At 52.3% G+C, this 15,779-nt stretch overlaps 1 protein-coding gene across 1 annotated transcript in view; it reads left to right on the top strand.

Moving 5' to 3' along the window:
* The first annotated feature begins 14,363 nt into the window (after nt 1–14,363).
* Nucleotides 14,364–15,779, top strand: part of SEZ6L (seizure related 6 homolog like) — a 118,783-nt gene continuing 117,367 nt past the window's right edge. Inside the window, exon 1 of the mRNA XM_081122588.1 lies at nt 14,364–14,516. Within this exon, the coding sequence (XP_080978714.1) occupies nt 14,423–14,516 (94 nt within the window). The 5' untranslated portion in view covers nt 14,364–14,422. The remainder of the gene's footprint in view (nt 14,517–15,779) is intronic.

Raw genomic sequence — 15,779 nt, 5'->3', positions numbered from 1 at the left:
TATAGAAGCTACTGCAGTAATGAGTTTTGCAAGGCCAATGTGCGAAAAAATGAATTATATTTCTATAAACTAGTAGCAACCCTTTGGAAGTTGAAGTTAAGACTCCCACTGTAGCATGAAGGACTTACTAAGTGACAAGTCTGACAAAAGATATTCAAGACCTGTTATCCTAAGAACTAAGAGGTATTGTTGAGAGAAGTTAAAGAAGGCATAAATAAATAGGAAGGTTTATGGGTCCGAACACTTAATATTGTTAAGATGTCAACGCTGCCCACGTTAATTCACAGATCCGATGCAATCCCACTCACAACCTCAGCAGGGCTTTTTGCAAAAATTTACAAGAAGATTATATACTTCATATGGAAAGGCAAAGAACCTAAAAGAGCAAAAATAATTTGGAAAAAAGACAAAGTTGGAGGACCTGTACTGCTTGATTTTAAGATGTATTACAAGGCCATAGTAATCAGGACAGTATCAGTGTGGTATTGGCATAAAGATAGACATATGGAGCAGTGGAATAGAATAGAGTTGAGAAATAGACCCATGTATATATGGCCAATTGATTTTCAATAAAGCTGCCAAGGCCATTCAATGGAGAAAGGACAATCTTTTCATTTAATGACGCTGAGACAATTGGCTGGCTATATGTTAAAAAAAAAAAAAAAAAGAACCTTGACTCTTACTTCAAACCACACAAAAAATTACTCAAAATAAATCATAGACTTAAACGTAAGAGCTAAAATTATAAAAACTTCTTAGAGAAAAAATTTTTGACCTTGGATTTGGCAAAGATTTTTAAAAATATATATGACACTATAAAATAGAATGCGAATTAGCTGTTTGAGATCAATATTTACATATTTTGCCCTTAACCAAGAAAACTTATATGCATATGTGCATAACCCATGGGCACAGACAATGGTGTGGTGAAGGCCTGGGGGGGAAAGGGAGCTGGATGCAGGGGGTCAATGGGGGAAAAAGGGGACCTCTGTAATACTTTCAACAATAATGATAATTTTTTTTTAAAGATACACTTATGAAAATGAAAAGGCAAACCACAAACTGAGATAAAATATTTATAGAACACATAGCCTACAAATGTGTCTCTCTCTATAAAGAAATCTTATGACTCAATAATTAAAAATTACCCGCCCAAATCAGTAAAAGATTTGAGCATACACTTCATGAAAGAAGATACACAGATGACAGATAAGCCCATAAAAAATGCTCGACTTCACTGGTTATTAAGAAAATGAAAATTAAAACCACGATGAAATACCCCTAGACACTCACTAGAATGGCTTACATTAGAAAAACGGATCATACCAAGTGTTGAGAAGGCTGTTAAGTGTCAAGGACTCTACACTCTACAGAACAGAGTGGAAATGGAAATGTCACCACTGTTCTGGTGGTTCCTTAAGTAGTTAAGTACACACCCACCATGTGATAAAACCATGTCACTCCTACGTATTTACCTAAGAGAAATGAAGACATAGCCTCTCACAACTGACTTTGTAGCCATTTTATTTGTAGTTGCCAAAAAGTGGAAACAATTTGAATGCCAGCCAACAGGTGACGGGGAAGACAGATGTGATATATCCACACAGCGGAGCACCTCTGGTGTCTTGAGCTTACTGATCAGCTAGCGTGCTTCAGCACGTTCCTTTACAGCGCCAGACTATAGGGGAAGTCAGCCTAAAATAGAGTTTAAAATAAAATACTACGAGGCTATATCCTAATTGCTTTACAGACCCACCCAGGCCTTTGTACCTTCCACACCCGGTGCCCATATCTCCATCCCGATGGAAGGATCGAGTCCCATTTCCATAACGTTATGTAGTTTCATTCGTTTCAATATATCCCAGTCCCCAAGAATATAAGTAAGCATGATTACATCTTCATAACTTTGCAAAATGAAAAAACAGTGCTCTTTTTCCAACCACACATAGGAATTTGGGCCTGGGAAACATGGTCCCCAAGCTGGCTTTGGATTCCTACTTCACCTTCTCCTTCCCTTGGGGTGTCTTTTCCTTCCTTTCAGGTCCCCTAAGTCATGATGTTGTCTCCTCCTTTTATATCTGCTGGGAAGAGGTAGCATGTTATTATTTTATACAATAATGTGGATTCAAAACCTGGCTCTTCCGCTGACTAGCTGTGTGACCTTGGGAAGATTACTTAACCTCTCTGTGCCTCAGTTTTCTCTCTTGGAAAATGGCAATAACCAGAGTGCTGCCTCCTGGCGTTGCTGAGAACATGTAAGGCTCTTAGTGTTGGGCCCATAAGAAGTGGTCAATAAATATTTGTTATTCTTAGTACACAAAACCAGTTTCAGGTCAGGCTCTGAGGGTCTGATTCACTTTGTCACACTGCCTTATAGTGACCAGTCACAGTAGATCACCCCCCAGGTGGAGACTGCCTCTTAACATGGTCTTGTTACAGAAAACAGAGTCTCACTGGGGTTTCAGGCCCGATCAAATTGGGCTGGGTGAAGGGCGCTGGGGGCAGGCCTCACCATCTAGAACCAAGTCGCGTCATCATCACAACGAGATCAGAGCTGCGTGAGAATCAGCATCGCCAAGGGACAGGCCTGGGAAAGTCCTGCGTTTCAACAAACCCTCCAGACACTTCTCATTTCCAGGGAAGTCTTAGCATCCATGCCTCTGGTGTGCATATGAGAATCTAAACTATATTCTCACTACCTCTTGCCATTACATTTTTATATTTTTTTTCTCTTCAATTTTTTTTTTTTTTCCTTTTTGGAGGGGAAGGGAAGAATGATGCTTTAAAAAAAAACAGCAACTTAATTACGTGCAAATTCTCTTTTCTTCTTATTGCGTTCTCCTTGGGACTTGCACAGATGCATATTTTAATTTTCATACGTCTGCAGTACTGTATATGAAGAATTCTGTGTCCCGCATCCAGTCAACAGTGTACATGAGCATTAGTCCATCCCGCCCCATCTCTTTCTCACGCCTCCTCACGTGCGCGCCTGGCTTCTCTGTCCAGGTCATTGCACTAGATAGGCGGGCGCCCGTGTCCACACTCGCACGTCGTGTCTAACTGTATCATATGTTTGCATTGAATTTGGGGAGCTTGCTATAGCGTTGGTTTCTCTGATTGAATGGATTTTATAAGCGTCCTGAACTCTTTTTTTTTTTTTCTAAAACCTAATTGAACAAACTAACAAAACTTTAAGGGTGTGGTTAGGCAGCGCCAAGTCTATGCTTCACAGGAGATGTCTGTGGCAGAGAAAGTTGATTTACGTTAGTGGGAGTCATATTTACTCTGTTGGCCTCACCTGCGATTATTGGGTGAACTCGGGTCTCCCGAGTTCATCACCACAATTAGTGCCTGTCAATAGCGGGACGTGTGCCCGGAATGCACAAGGACCCGCAGCTCTGGGATCTTGTCTTTCCTGGCGGAGGCCTCGGGGTCTGATCCTGTGAGTTATTGCCACTTGGGCCTCTCCCTGGGCCTCAGTTGCCCCACCTGTAAAAGATGGCTATTCGGCTAAAGCCATGTTTCTCTCCGTGTGCCCTGTAGACCGCCTGTTTCAGAATCACTTAGAGAGCAGTTAAAATGCAGACCCCCGGGGCCACTGAACCCCACCCCCTGCTGGGTGGGGCTCAGGAGTCTGCACGTTTACCAAGTCCCCTAGACGGATCTTGTGGAATGTGAAAGGCTGGAAACCACAGATCTGCGGTTAAACATCCTGTGTAGCTAATTTCCAAATTCCTCTTTGCTCTTTCTCGGGCAGGAAGGAGTTTACCCTGCTAGCCGATGGGGTGGTCCTCACCTGCACCTGCAGGAGCTACCCCAGGCTGCAGGGAAGGGAGCTGCTGACACCTCGCTATTTGCTTAGCTGCTGCACAGCCTCCCACAGGTCATGGACAGAAGCCAGAGTGACCATGGCTGGCCTGCCCCATAATTGCTCAGACCTCAGGAGGCCACTCCAGCACTGGCCGGGCCTCCAATCTACAAAGAGCAGACTGGGATTTGTCCAGTGTTCTCTTGCGATCCCTGTGGGGACCTGTCTTGCTTCCCAAAGCTGAGATTAAAGCTGAAATCCCAAGTGCCCAGCACCTATCAAAACACAGTGCAAGCTTGATGAATGAATGAATGAATGAATGAATGGAGTTGTGAGTGAGTGTAGTACCCTGGGCGGGTAATACAAGGAGTGTAGAATGGGATCTTATGTGCAAAGCAGTTAGTGGTGGACAGTAAATATTCGTCGGGCAAATGTGTGTCACTCAATGAAATTCAGATACTTGTGCGTAGTAGGTATTTTAAAGGCTATTATGGTAGATGCACTGGTGACCTCCCCTTTCCCATTTTCCTTCAGCTCTTAACATTTCTCTGCGCTGGTGCTCAACTATTAGCATGTGCATGCCTGTGCTGGAGGGCTTTCTCCATGGGTACGAGCAGAGTGGGGCCGATGGAAATCCTGGGAAATTCCTTCATGACCCCCAGCAGTCCTGGAAACAGGACGGATGGAAGTCAGAGAACAAACACCTCAGCTCCCTCACCCCTGGGAAGATAACTTTAAGATGTAGGCCTCCCTCCTAGGTCCCCAATAAGATAGAACCCCCGTTGCCCGCAGTGGTCAGCTGCTTGATAACCCCCACTTTGGGGGGGTTCCTGTCCCTTTCCTCCTCTCTTCACTCCACTACTGATATTTCCCAGGGTCACCTCCCAAGTCAACGACTCCCATTCAAACTCTTGCCTCCGTGTCCACTTCTGAGGGACCTCGTGCTACGATGGTTGTTGAATGGACAAAAGACTAAATATTTAGTAAATCCGCGTGAAGTGCTAGAGGACCATACACTTACAACCTAGTGAGCCTCTGTAGGAGGCTGCTGAGTGAGTAGCTGTCGGTACATGGACACCGTTCAAGGCAGACCCCCTGCACCTCTAGGACTTAAATTCCTGGTACAAAAACGCTTTGGGAAAGAGTGAATGGATGGATGGGTGATCACAGGATGGAATCAAGGGCTAGGAGCCTGTGTCCTGCTGGTACATAGTGTTCAGTAAGTGCTTTTCATGTGGATGGGATGGGAAAGGAAGGCAGGGAGAACGGATCACGTGGCCAGGCACTGAGCGATCACGAAGGGATCCATGAGATCCCATGTGGTCTGGTCCCTGCTGGGTCATCAGCTCCACCCAGCACCACTCACTCCCTGTCAGCCTCCTTTCAGCTCTGGGTCTCTACAGCTGTTTCCTCAGCCAGGAATCATCTCCTATTAATGTGCTGCCTGCTTAACTCCTGAGATTCTTAATGTCTCAGCCAAGCCTTTGTTTCCCCAGAGAAGCTTCCCAGACTCCATGTTTCGCCTATATATAACTAGAATAGCTCTCATCTCATATCACCTGCTATTTCTCACTTATGTAATTAGTTACTTAATGACTAACTCACCCCAGTGGAGTGGAAACTCTCATCCGCATTCCCAGCGCTCCTCATAGGGCCTGGCACATAGTAAGTGCTCAATAAATATTTAATGAATGACAGAGGCATGGCGCCCGGCCCAGCCTTAACCTTAGAACCAAGGCTTCCTTTGGCAGAGTCAGGGTTCCAGGAACGATCACCCCCCCCACCTACGCTGTTCCCACCCCCATAGCACCCCAAACCAGCCAAATGGCAAAATGCACCCAAAATCTGGGAAAAGCCTTCAACAAGTCATCTTAGAATAGTAACAGCTTCTGTCCCAGCCAGCGCTGTCACAGGCAGCTTAATTATGGTAATTAGGACCAACATTAAAACATGATTATAACATAAAATTGGAATTAGCTGTATAACACATCCAGATTTTTCGGTATGCTATTGATTTCCCTTCCCTGTTAATCAGAGGGCTACAGTAAACTCAGATAGATCTGGTATAATTAAAACTGAGCCTGTAAATGCTGGTAAAAATTCTAATTAGCATCTGTCTTTTGTTAAGGATAGCGACCTGGGGGTGTATATTTTTATGGGGAACATAATCAAGCATTCATGTTTCCTTTCTGGACCTTAGGTGGGGCAGAACACTGTGTCTTCATTCCTTTTAAAGAACCGTTTAGAAAAAAATATGCAAGTCGTGGAGACATCTAAAACATGCCTAAACCAGAAGAGGGGAATTTAAAGGAAAACAGTCAAATTTGTTCAGATGACTCAGATGACTGGAAGGAAAAACTCGGAAACCCAAAACGTCAGGGTCCTTGCACGGCTCATGCACAGCCCCACGGCCCTCTACGTGTATTAGGGTGCCCGGTGGAATTGGTATGTCAAACACCCCGGGCATCTCTCGGTTTCCCCTGACCCAAATCCACAACCATCTTTATTTTAGTATTGGCACCATAGTTTCGTTTTGAGAGCCACTCGTTGGCTGTAAGCCTGGGGGGCATGTCGACCCAAAGGCTCCACCCTCCTCTGCCAAGAGGTGGGCATGTGCCCGTCCTGGGTAGCGATTCATACCAAGCACAGCCTCTTGAAAGCACTGGGAAGGGCCTCTGCGTCCTACGTCCCTAGACCTGCTGCAGTGCAGCCCTCAGACCTGCCTCCCCGGCTCTTCTTTGCTCTGTGAGATCTTCCCATCCTTCCAACAGAGCCCTCCCATCTTTCTGGCCGAACTGAGCCAGCCCCAGCTCCTTTTCAGCAGAATTCTAAGATACACGTGGTAATGAATTCCAAGCAATATCGACAAAGTCCTATTCATGTGCTGGACTCTCCTGCCCTATTATTCTAAGTTTAAAATGAATTTTATGGCTGATGGACTAAGGAAACAGCCCAGAGGTTAAGTAAAACGTGGGCTCGTTTATTCATTCAACAAACATACCGTGAGTGCCAGTTATGGGCAAATGCATGTTCAGGGGCTGGGGATACGGGAGTGAGTGAAATGGGTTCAAATCTCCACACCCAGCCCCCACCCCCGCCGACCGGTGATGCTGGTGTTCTAGTTGCATGTCTCCCGCACATTTGCCCGTGGTTAGGGGTCCCAGGGGACACCTTGAGCCCAGTGGCTCTCCGCCCCCGCGGCACACTGGGACCTCCTGGGAAATCTTAAAGGGTGCAGATCCCTGGGCTCGCTCCCAGAGAGAGCCTGATGTAATTCCCTCCGGGTGCAGCCTGGGCATCGGAATTTCCGAAAGCTCACGGGACTCTAAGGTGCGGCGACGCTTGAGAAGCAGTGCTGGGGCCCAGGGCTTTGATGTAACCCCCTCCCCGCTGTTTAGCCCCAAAGAATGAGATGGGCTCAGGCACCCCACGCTTAGGCGCCTCTCAGACCCTCTGATTTTCCTTTCTAATTTGGTTCGACAAGCATTTATTGAGGGCCTACTGTGCTCCTGACACACTGTGGGACACTGACTAACGCACGGGGGACCGTGGCATGGGCAAATGCCATGCTTCGGGGGTCACGGGAGCAGGGAGGAAAGGAAATTCACCCAGATCGGGGGATGGGTGGGAAAGATGGGAGGGCGGCAGGGTCACACTTCAAGTTCAACTTGAAGCGACGAGTAGCAGGGGGCCTGGCAGGGGGGTGGAAGGGAGAAGGGCAGCCCAGGTGGCACGAGAAAATGTGTGAGGCATCAAAGGTGCAAGGGAATGGGGACAGGAGAGGAATCAGATAGCAGAGACCTTGCAGCGGTGCTGAGACCCTTGGCCCTCAAGTTACAGGCACTGGGGAGCCATGAGAGGCTATAGGATGAGGGCAGCTTTATCCCGTGCATCAGAATTCAGGGTGAGCTGCAGCTGCCTTGGAGCGCTGGGAGGTGGGGCGTCAGAGAAGGAAAAGCCTTTGCTTGGCAATTTTCCCCCAAGCAATTTTATTCCATTCCCTTCCATCACGTAGGAACCCGGAGTTAACGGAAGAACATCACTGCCATGGTAACAGTAAGAGAAACAAACAAAGCACGCGCTGTATAAAGCCGTCCATAAAGGCTGTTTATTTTTCATACCATTATTTTAATAGGTGGGGGTGGCAGCGATGGGATGGAGAACAGCAGGCTTTAATGGTGCCACTAACGTTGCCTTTTCTCGCAACGACTTGAAATGCTCGCAGACAGTCAGACACTGGCTCTTAGATCATGCCTCCGGCTGGGAACTCCCGCTGCTTTAGAGTCTCGCTGCCGGGAAGCGTCACCTGCTCCCCATCAGCAGGGCGGTGTGGCCCAGTGGTTACGAGCTTCAGCGGGAGGTCAGACCACCCTGGGTTGGAGGCCCTGGGTGTGGGTCAGAGGGGGGCAAGAGCAGAGGCCTGCGAGGCAGCCCTGAGCTTGGGATGTTTGCAGCTGGAGCTGCTTAGAGGGAAGCACCCAGAAGTTCAGAGAGCAAGGAGGGGCCAGATCCGCAGGGCCCCACAGGCTAGCCTAGGAGTTTGGGTTCTAACAGCACAACCAACCTCCACGGGTGGTTGGGAGGACTGAGTGAGACGTCAAACGGCAAACTCGAAGCAGCCGCTTACAAAGATCAGCTTTTATTCTCTGTGGGCTCGCTGTGGAACCTGGCACCTCTGGGGTGTGGAAGCCGATGCCATTCTATATTCCTTTCTCATATGGGTGAATTAAAAATCAGAGAGGGAAAGGAGGCACGCTGACATCACACAGGAGTTAGTGGGGAGACCTCCAGGCTCTCGGGCTTCTACTCACTGTTCCTTGGGCTTCTGAAATCAAGCCCATCCCGTGAGGTCTGATGGGAAATTCCTTGGCTACCATTCCCGCTGATACTGAGGGAGGCTTCCCCGTAGGGAACAGTGTGGGGTGATGGATAGACACAGACACGCACACCCCGAGTCTCAGGGGGACCATAGGCGTTAGCCGTCCTCCTCGAGCCCTCTGCTGTCCTCCTGGGGACACTGGCTGTGCCGCGCCGGGGAGCTGGGAGAAAGGGCAGGGTATCAGTCCGCAGGGGCCCGACACAGCCTGGCCTTTCCAGTTTCCCATTTCGAAGAGACTGATGAGGTTCGAGAGGAGGGCGAAGGGGAGCGGATGTTTCTGCAATTGAACAGGACAGCGCTGCCGCGGTTCATTTCCAGCGAGGCGTCACATGAAAAGCGGGTTGGATTGGCCAAGTCCCTGATGGGCCTGTGAGTTTCCCTTGTTCTGCATCCTAAACCTCAGCTGGACTTGCTTCTGAGTCTAGACACTTAATAAACCCGACTAGAGAAGAGCTGTTTATGGCATTTGGGCTGTGTTTCTCCCTTACGATCTGTATAATCTGTATAATTGCTCCTGTTTGTTGAGCACCTACTATAGGGTGGAACATGCATCTCCTCTCTTGCCATTCCGAGAACCCTAGGGAGTAATTACTAATATCCCTCGCCTCGTACGGACAGGGAAACTGAGGGTTAAAGGCGATCCATCCAGGAGGGAACTCTGGCTCACACCCAGGCGCGTCTGACTCCGCATAAGCCTGCGGATTCCCATGGACACGGGCGCCCGCGGAAGCTCCTCTGCGGGCAAAGGTGGCTCTTTGTGGCCTGAAGAACGCGTGCGCCACCGTTTATAATGCCAACCGAGTATATAAAGATACACAGTATCTTTAATTGATTTTTTTTGTCACCTTTGAGACCCAAAAACAGAACACTTGGAAAACCTCCCAGCTGGGTTTGCAGGAACTTGACCGCGGGGTCCCATCAGATCCAACCTGCCGGTCCCTGTCCTTCAGCCTCCCCCGCGTCCCTGGCAGTGAGCTGGCTCTCCATCCCACCCAGCCCAGCAAGCCTCTGCGGAACGCAAACGCATCACGCAGGCTCACTTTGTATTCCGGAAACTTTCAGTTTGCAAACAAAGGCATGGCCTCCCTGTCAAATTTCAGCTGTGCAAGGGTACTTCTCAAGAGCCAGGGCGGGTGGTATAGACAGATCGAGAATTTCCAAGGGAATCAAAGAGGATTAATGGCTCCTTTCCAGGTAATATGAACACCCTGGGTGGCCGTGGCTGCCTTGAAGTGGCTCATTCCCCTTGTTAGCATCTGGCCAGAGCGAGCCAGGATGGCCTGGGGCTCCCTGCGCCGACTGCACAGCCCGGCTCCTCTGCAAGTCCTGAAGGTCAGGTTGAAAACACACAATGAGATGCCAGTTACACGCTCCGCCTGCCCTTCAGAACCTAGGGTGGCTTTCTCCTGGGCTCTCCTATGGCTGGGACATTTCTTTAGAACTCTCTCTGTCTCTTTTAAGATGCCTCCTTTTGTATTTTTATTTTTATTCCAAGACAAAAGATTTTTTTCACCCCCAGTGATGTAAACCTTCCAGGCACCAGATGTTCCTGGGAGAGAAATGTGATGCAGGCTTTGGGCGGGGCAGGAGAAGGAATAAATTGGAAACTTCCAGCATTGTACGTTGATGAATGGAGAGAGTAATTACCGAGGACGGACTTCCTGGTTCATTGTGATCTGTGGCGACAGAGAATGGCATCACAGATACAGGATGACAGTGCCTACCATTTATTACGATGACTCTGTGTCCGTCCCAGAGACTTGCCCCTGCAGGGTCCTCGGCCTAGGATGTGCTCTGCTGCTGTTCTTCGCCCGGTTACCTCCGTCTCACCTTTCCCTTCTCTGTTTAAATGTCCCCCAGTCTGAGAGGCCGTCCCTGATCCTTCAAAATGAACTTGCCTCATTTACTCTCAAACTACCCTTTATCTTCCTCATAGAACCTGAAGCTCTCTGAAATTCTTATTTATTAAAAGGTTTACTGTGTATCTCTCACCTGTACAGGGAAGTCCCAGAGAGCGAGGATTTCGTCTTGTTTGTTTCTGTATCCCCAGTGCCCAGAACAGTGCCTGGCACTTTACAGGTGCTCATAAAATATTTGTTGAAAGGACGGATGAATGGATGGATTGATGGATAGATGTTTGGATGGACGGACAAACAGATGGATGGAGAGTTTACTGTATGCTACAGACACTATCCTAAATGCTTATAATAATTGTCTCGTTTCATCTGAATGACAGGCTTCCATTAGAAGAGTTTCAGAGAGGTTAAGTCAGTTGTTCAAGGTCACACAGCTGTTAGGAGAGAAACCATTCAAATTCAAGTCTGTCAGGTTTCAAAGTCCACTTTGGACCACTCTGCTTCTCCTGACGTAGAACATTCATCTCGGAAAGGATTCGGGCACTCATGTTGCCAGGCTTCACTGGACTAGCAGGTCTAGAGAGCAGGAGATAGGGTCTGCTGCACCCACAGCCCCTAGCACAGAGATTGGCACCTAGTAGACACTTGATAAATAGTAGATGCTCAAATAATATTTGTAGATAGATGGGATTGAAGGATGAGTGGGTAGGTGGGTGGGTAGATGGATGGATGGATGGATAGGTGGTAGGTGGATTGGGAAACAGACCTAGAGAGGCTGGTCACAGCAAGTCAGCAGAGGAGGGATCAGAACTTAGGACTCCTATCCCAGTGTTCTCTCTCTCACAACACCAAACTTCAGTGTTTTTCCTACAGTCAGAACTGGGCTAAAGGCTTCCGTTCATCAGCTCATGGGATCCTCTCTACAACCCTATGAAATAAGTGCTACTGTGTCCCCTCCTGTCACGGGGACATTATCTATTTGTGTCAGTCACCCCCATGAGAAGTGTTATTTTTGTCCCTACTCCTCCGAAGAGGAAAAGAAAGCTCAGAGAGGTTAAATCACTTACCCTTCTTACCCAGCAGGAAGAGGTGAGGCCAGGATCCATGCTTTGTCTCCCCTGGGCCAATTTTAGCTGCACAGGAGCCGATGGATCAAGTGGCGACATATAAAGTAGACAGAGTTGTGGGGACACGTCATCTCCTCTGCAGAGGAGCTGGGAGTTTCTCCCGGGAAGCTGTGGGTAGCAGAGGGCCACCGGGACACCAGAATCCAGGCCAGAGGCGCCCTGTGGTAGTAGAGAAGCTACAAGCCCAGACAAAAGGTAGACCAAGTCCCTTTGCCTCCCCGAACCTCAGTTTCTCCATCTGTGCAGAATTCCATTCCTACCATGGGATTCCTTCTTTAAACAAGCAGGCATACAAAAAAACCCTCTGCATATTGCCCCTAGAGAATCCCCTTCCATTCCCACCATCACAGGTTCAGACTGCCGGCTCTGTGTCCCTTCCTCTCAGGACTTTTCTCTGTGCCACATGTCAGTGGACAAATGGAATGAAAAAATCCCTGCCCATGTACTCAGTGGGCTAATGGTTTACAGTGTCAGTTCTTCCATATAAGATACCAGCATGCAAACGATGATCTTCTAGTGGCCCAATGCCTTTACCAAAAGGGGCAACCCTGATGTGGCCTCCTGGTAGCAACGAGGTGTTGACACACCAGGGAACAGCCACCCAATGATGAAATAGGGGCAGCCATTGAATTCTGGGCAGCAGTGTGTGGCAGTGAGTGGGTTCCGTCCGGCTCTGGACTCAGGCTTGACATTCAGCCTGCTTTGTCCCGACACTTCCTGGCCAAGTGACCTCAGCTCGGTTGTGACCCTCTCTATGGCTCACCTAGAGACAACGACACCTCATGGTCCAGATGACTGTGAAACTGAGGGAGCGGCCATGCACTATGTGGACACAGTAGATGCACCTGCCTAAGAGTAGCTGCTTATGAACATTCATTTTTCTGCCTGAGTGTGGAGCTGGCCTCTTTGTGTTTCTCTCACTCGCTCGCTCCTTTCCCCTCCCCCTCTGCCTCCCTTGCTATTTACCTTCCCGTTCAACAAGTATCCTTGTGCACCTACTGCACACTCGCCCCTGCGGCCCTGGGTGGTGACGAAGAAGGCAGCCAGGCCACTCCGTACAGAGATCTCGGCTAATACAACAAAGCAAGGGCATGTGGCATCTTCCCCAAAGGACAAGTAAGCCCTGAGGCACCCCTTGCCTCAGGCCCCTCTTTCTAAAACCCAATTGGCTTTACTGCCAGAAATGGAGACTTCTTAGAGCCAAGGACTGGGTTTTATTGGGGCCTCTCTGTCCCCCAGAATCTAATGCAAGTCTGGGCCTGGAGAGAATATCCTGTAAAAGAGCACCCAGTGGTTGAATGAATAAGTGAATGGGGAAGCTTTGGCTGGGGGTGGGGAAATCTGGATTCCTCGGGCCAGAGTGCTTCCTCTCCTCCCCTGTCCCCACCTCCCCCGCCCACTCTTTATAGGGGCTCCCAGCCCTGCTGAAGACATATTCCTGCTGCTGCTGCTGCAACATTCTCCCCATCTGCTCCCTCGGCCTGCTCAGGCTGAAATGTGTAGAGTGTGGCAAGGTGGAGTTGGGGAGGGAGAGGGAGGGAGAGGGAGGGAGAGGGAGGGCTCCCGATTGCCGGGAGAGACCTAGGAAGCTGGCTGGGCTTACAAAGGTGGTCCAGGCAGTGTCCAAGCCTGTCCCATCTAGCGCCTGGCTAATGCCTGTCCCCAAGAGTCTGCCTGTCTTCTTCATCTGTTATAAACACCACCACCACCCCTTCATTTGTGGACAAAAGACAAGTTGCTGAACATCAGGGCTGGGTACCAGCGAGGCGGTCCAGGTCCAGGGTGGGCCTTGAACTCCAGCTTGGATGGGGGGGGGGGTGTAACCGGGCAAAGGGACTGCGCTCTGGTGCCCTAGGGCCCGGGGTTGTGAAAGGCGCCGCTCAGGTTAGAACATAGGTACTTGCTAACATAACAGTCTCTGTTGGAGCTTCAGAGGGGTGCGCGGCCCTCAGGCACTGGGCACCCCGTTTTGTGGCTGTTTGTTTTGTTCCAGGGAGGTGGACAGCTCTTAGGAGATTCTTAGATGAGTTGGGGACTTTCTAGGGTTTGGGGGGCTCACTTCGGAAACAAGGGGGAGGGCTGGCAGGGAAGAGGGCTGGTTGGGGCCCGAAGGGGCTTGGGAAGGCTGCAGTACAGCAGGGAGACCAGGACGTGGGGTGCATCTGGCAGGCTGGGCGATGGGAGGCTCTGGGCTGCGCACGGGCTGCAGGGTGCGCCCGGCTGGGCGCTGAGGCCTTGCTGGCACCGTCTGGAAAAGGGTCGGGGCGCTCCCCAGCCTCGCCTGGCGGGCGCGGGGCTGCGGGGAGCGCCCGCGGCGAGGCAGCGTTCGGCCCCCGGGACGCGGGGAGAATTGGCGTTAAACTTTGCGGGGCCGGCGGGCGGGCGGGCGGGCGGGCGGGCGGCCCGAGGAGGGGGCGGCTCCGGGGCGCCGCGGCCCCCCGCGCTCGCCGCGCCTGCCCCCTCCCCGCCTGCGCTCCCGCGGCTCCGGCTCGGCCCAGACCCCTCCCTCCGCCCGCCGGCTCCGCGCTCGCTCGCGGCTCCTCCTCACTCGCCGCCCGCGCCCAGCTCGGCTCAGCTCGGCCGGAGCGACCGGGGGCTGAGCGCGTCCGCCCCGGGGCCCCGGCGGCTGCCCGGCCCGCGGCCCCCCCTTCGCTCCCGCCTCCCCGCCTCGCTCGCGCCCCCCCCCTCGCCCGGCTCCCGCGCTGTCCGCTCGCGCCCCGCAGCCCGCGGCTCCGCGCCCCCCGCAGCCGCGATGCCAGCGGCCCGGCCGCCCGCCGCGGGACTCGGCGGGGTCTCGCTGCTCGTCGCCCTGCTTCTGGGGAGCCCCGCGGCCGCTCTGGCGGGAGGTAAGCGCCCGGCGGGGTGGGGCGGGGAGGGGGCAAAGTTGTAGTGAGTGCGGGGCGGCTGGGGGGGGTCGTGGCTGGCCCGGGCCGCTCGCGCACCACCCGCTGGCATGGGGAACGGGCGAGGGGGCGACTGTCCAAATTCGGGGCGCGGAAGCGCGTCCCCACGGCCCGGCTGACGGGAGCGCAGAGGCGGGGATGCGTCTGAAGGACTCCGGCGCTTCCCTGCTTAGGTTGCGGGCTCCCTTTCGGTCTTCCAGGCTGGGCGGCTGGCTCCCCTTTGCAGCCCCCCCCCCCGAGAATCTCCGTGGAGTGGGTAGCTTCCAAGCCCCAGCTTCCCGGAGCTCTCCGCAGCCGCCCGGGGGGGGGGGCCTGGGTGCCAGATCCTTCGCACCCTTTCCGGGAGAGGTGGAGACGGGGGGCGCTGACCCGCCCCGCAGCTGAGGACCAGACTCCAGCAGCGCGTGGGGGGCGGGGGGCTGGGGGGCGCCCCTCCGGCTCTAGGACCCCTTGCCTCCTTTTGGGTCAGGTTGCCCCAGGGACCCGGTGTTAGGACCGATCTCAACCAAGTGTCTGGAAGCTGGACTTGGGTGTGGCTTTTGCCTGGAGGCCAGTCGAGGGGGCTCGGGGTTCTCAGAACTTGGCTGGGGCGGGGTGGGGTGGGATGGGGGAGAGGTGACAGGTCAGGAACCTGAGCGGACTCCCCACTCCTTCCTCCCCCTGGCAGCCTATCCTTTTTAAACACTATATATATGAATGGGGGGGGGGTGCTAGTTTTACCCAGCACGTGCTTGCCGGTGGGCAAGGGGGACCCACGTTTCGCGGAGGAGGGTGGCTTCTCCCCAGACGTGGAGCCGCCGCACCCTCTTCTCCATCCCAGAAAAAGTTGGGGAGGGGTTGATATGGAGAGAGGAGCGCAGCGCCTGAACTCACCCCAAGCTAACCCCATGAGCTTGGGGGGCTTGACGGGTCCCTAGGAGGCCCGAGAGCGGAGGGCAGCGCTGGCGGACCACCCTGCCTCTGCTCCTGAGGGGGTCCCGCTCCCTTTCCCAGAAGCGCGCTCCTCACGTGGGGAAAGGCAGGCAGTTTGCAGGGTCTGCCCAGGCTGGAGACGGTCGGAGAGCGCGCACTCCACCTGGCCCCTGCTGTGAGCCCCGCGGACGCGGAGTTGAGGGGCTCCCCGGGGAGCGCGGGGCCCCTGGCGCGCCGCCCGCTTTCAGCACCAGAGGCCGCGGACAGCTCCCAGCCCCGAGGGCCGCGCTGTGG

This window comes from Miniopterus schreibersii (assembly GCF_964146895.1).
Source record: "Miniopterus schreibersii genome assembly, chromosome: 20".
Taxonomy (NCBI): domain Eukaryota; kingdom Metazoa; phylum Chordata; class Mammalia; order Chiroptera; family Miniopteridae; genus Miniopterus; species Miniopterus schreibersii.
This window is presented reverse-complemented; position numbering and strand designations above follow the sequence as displayed.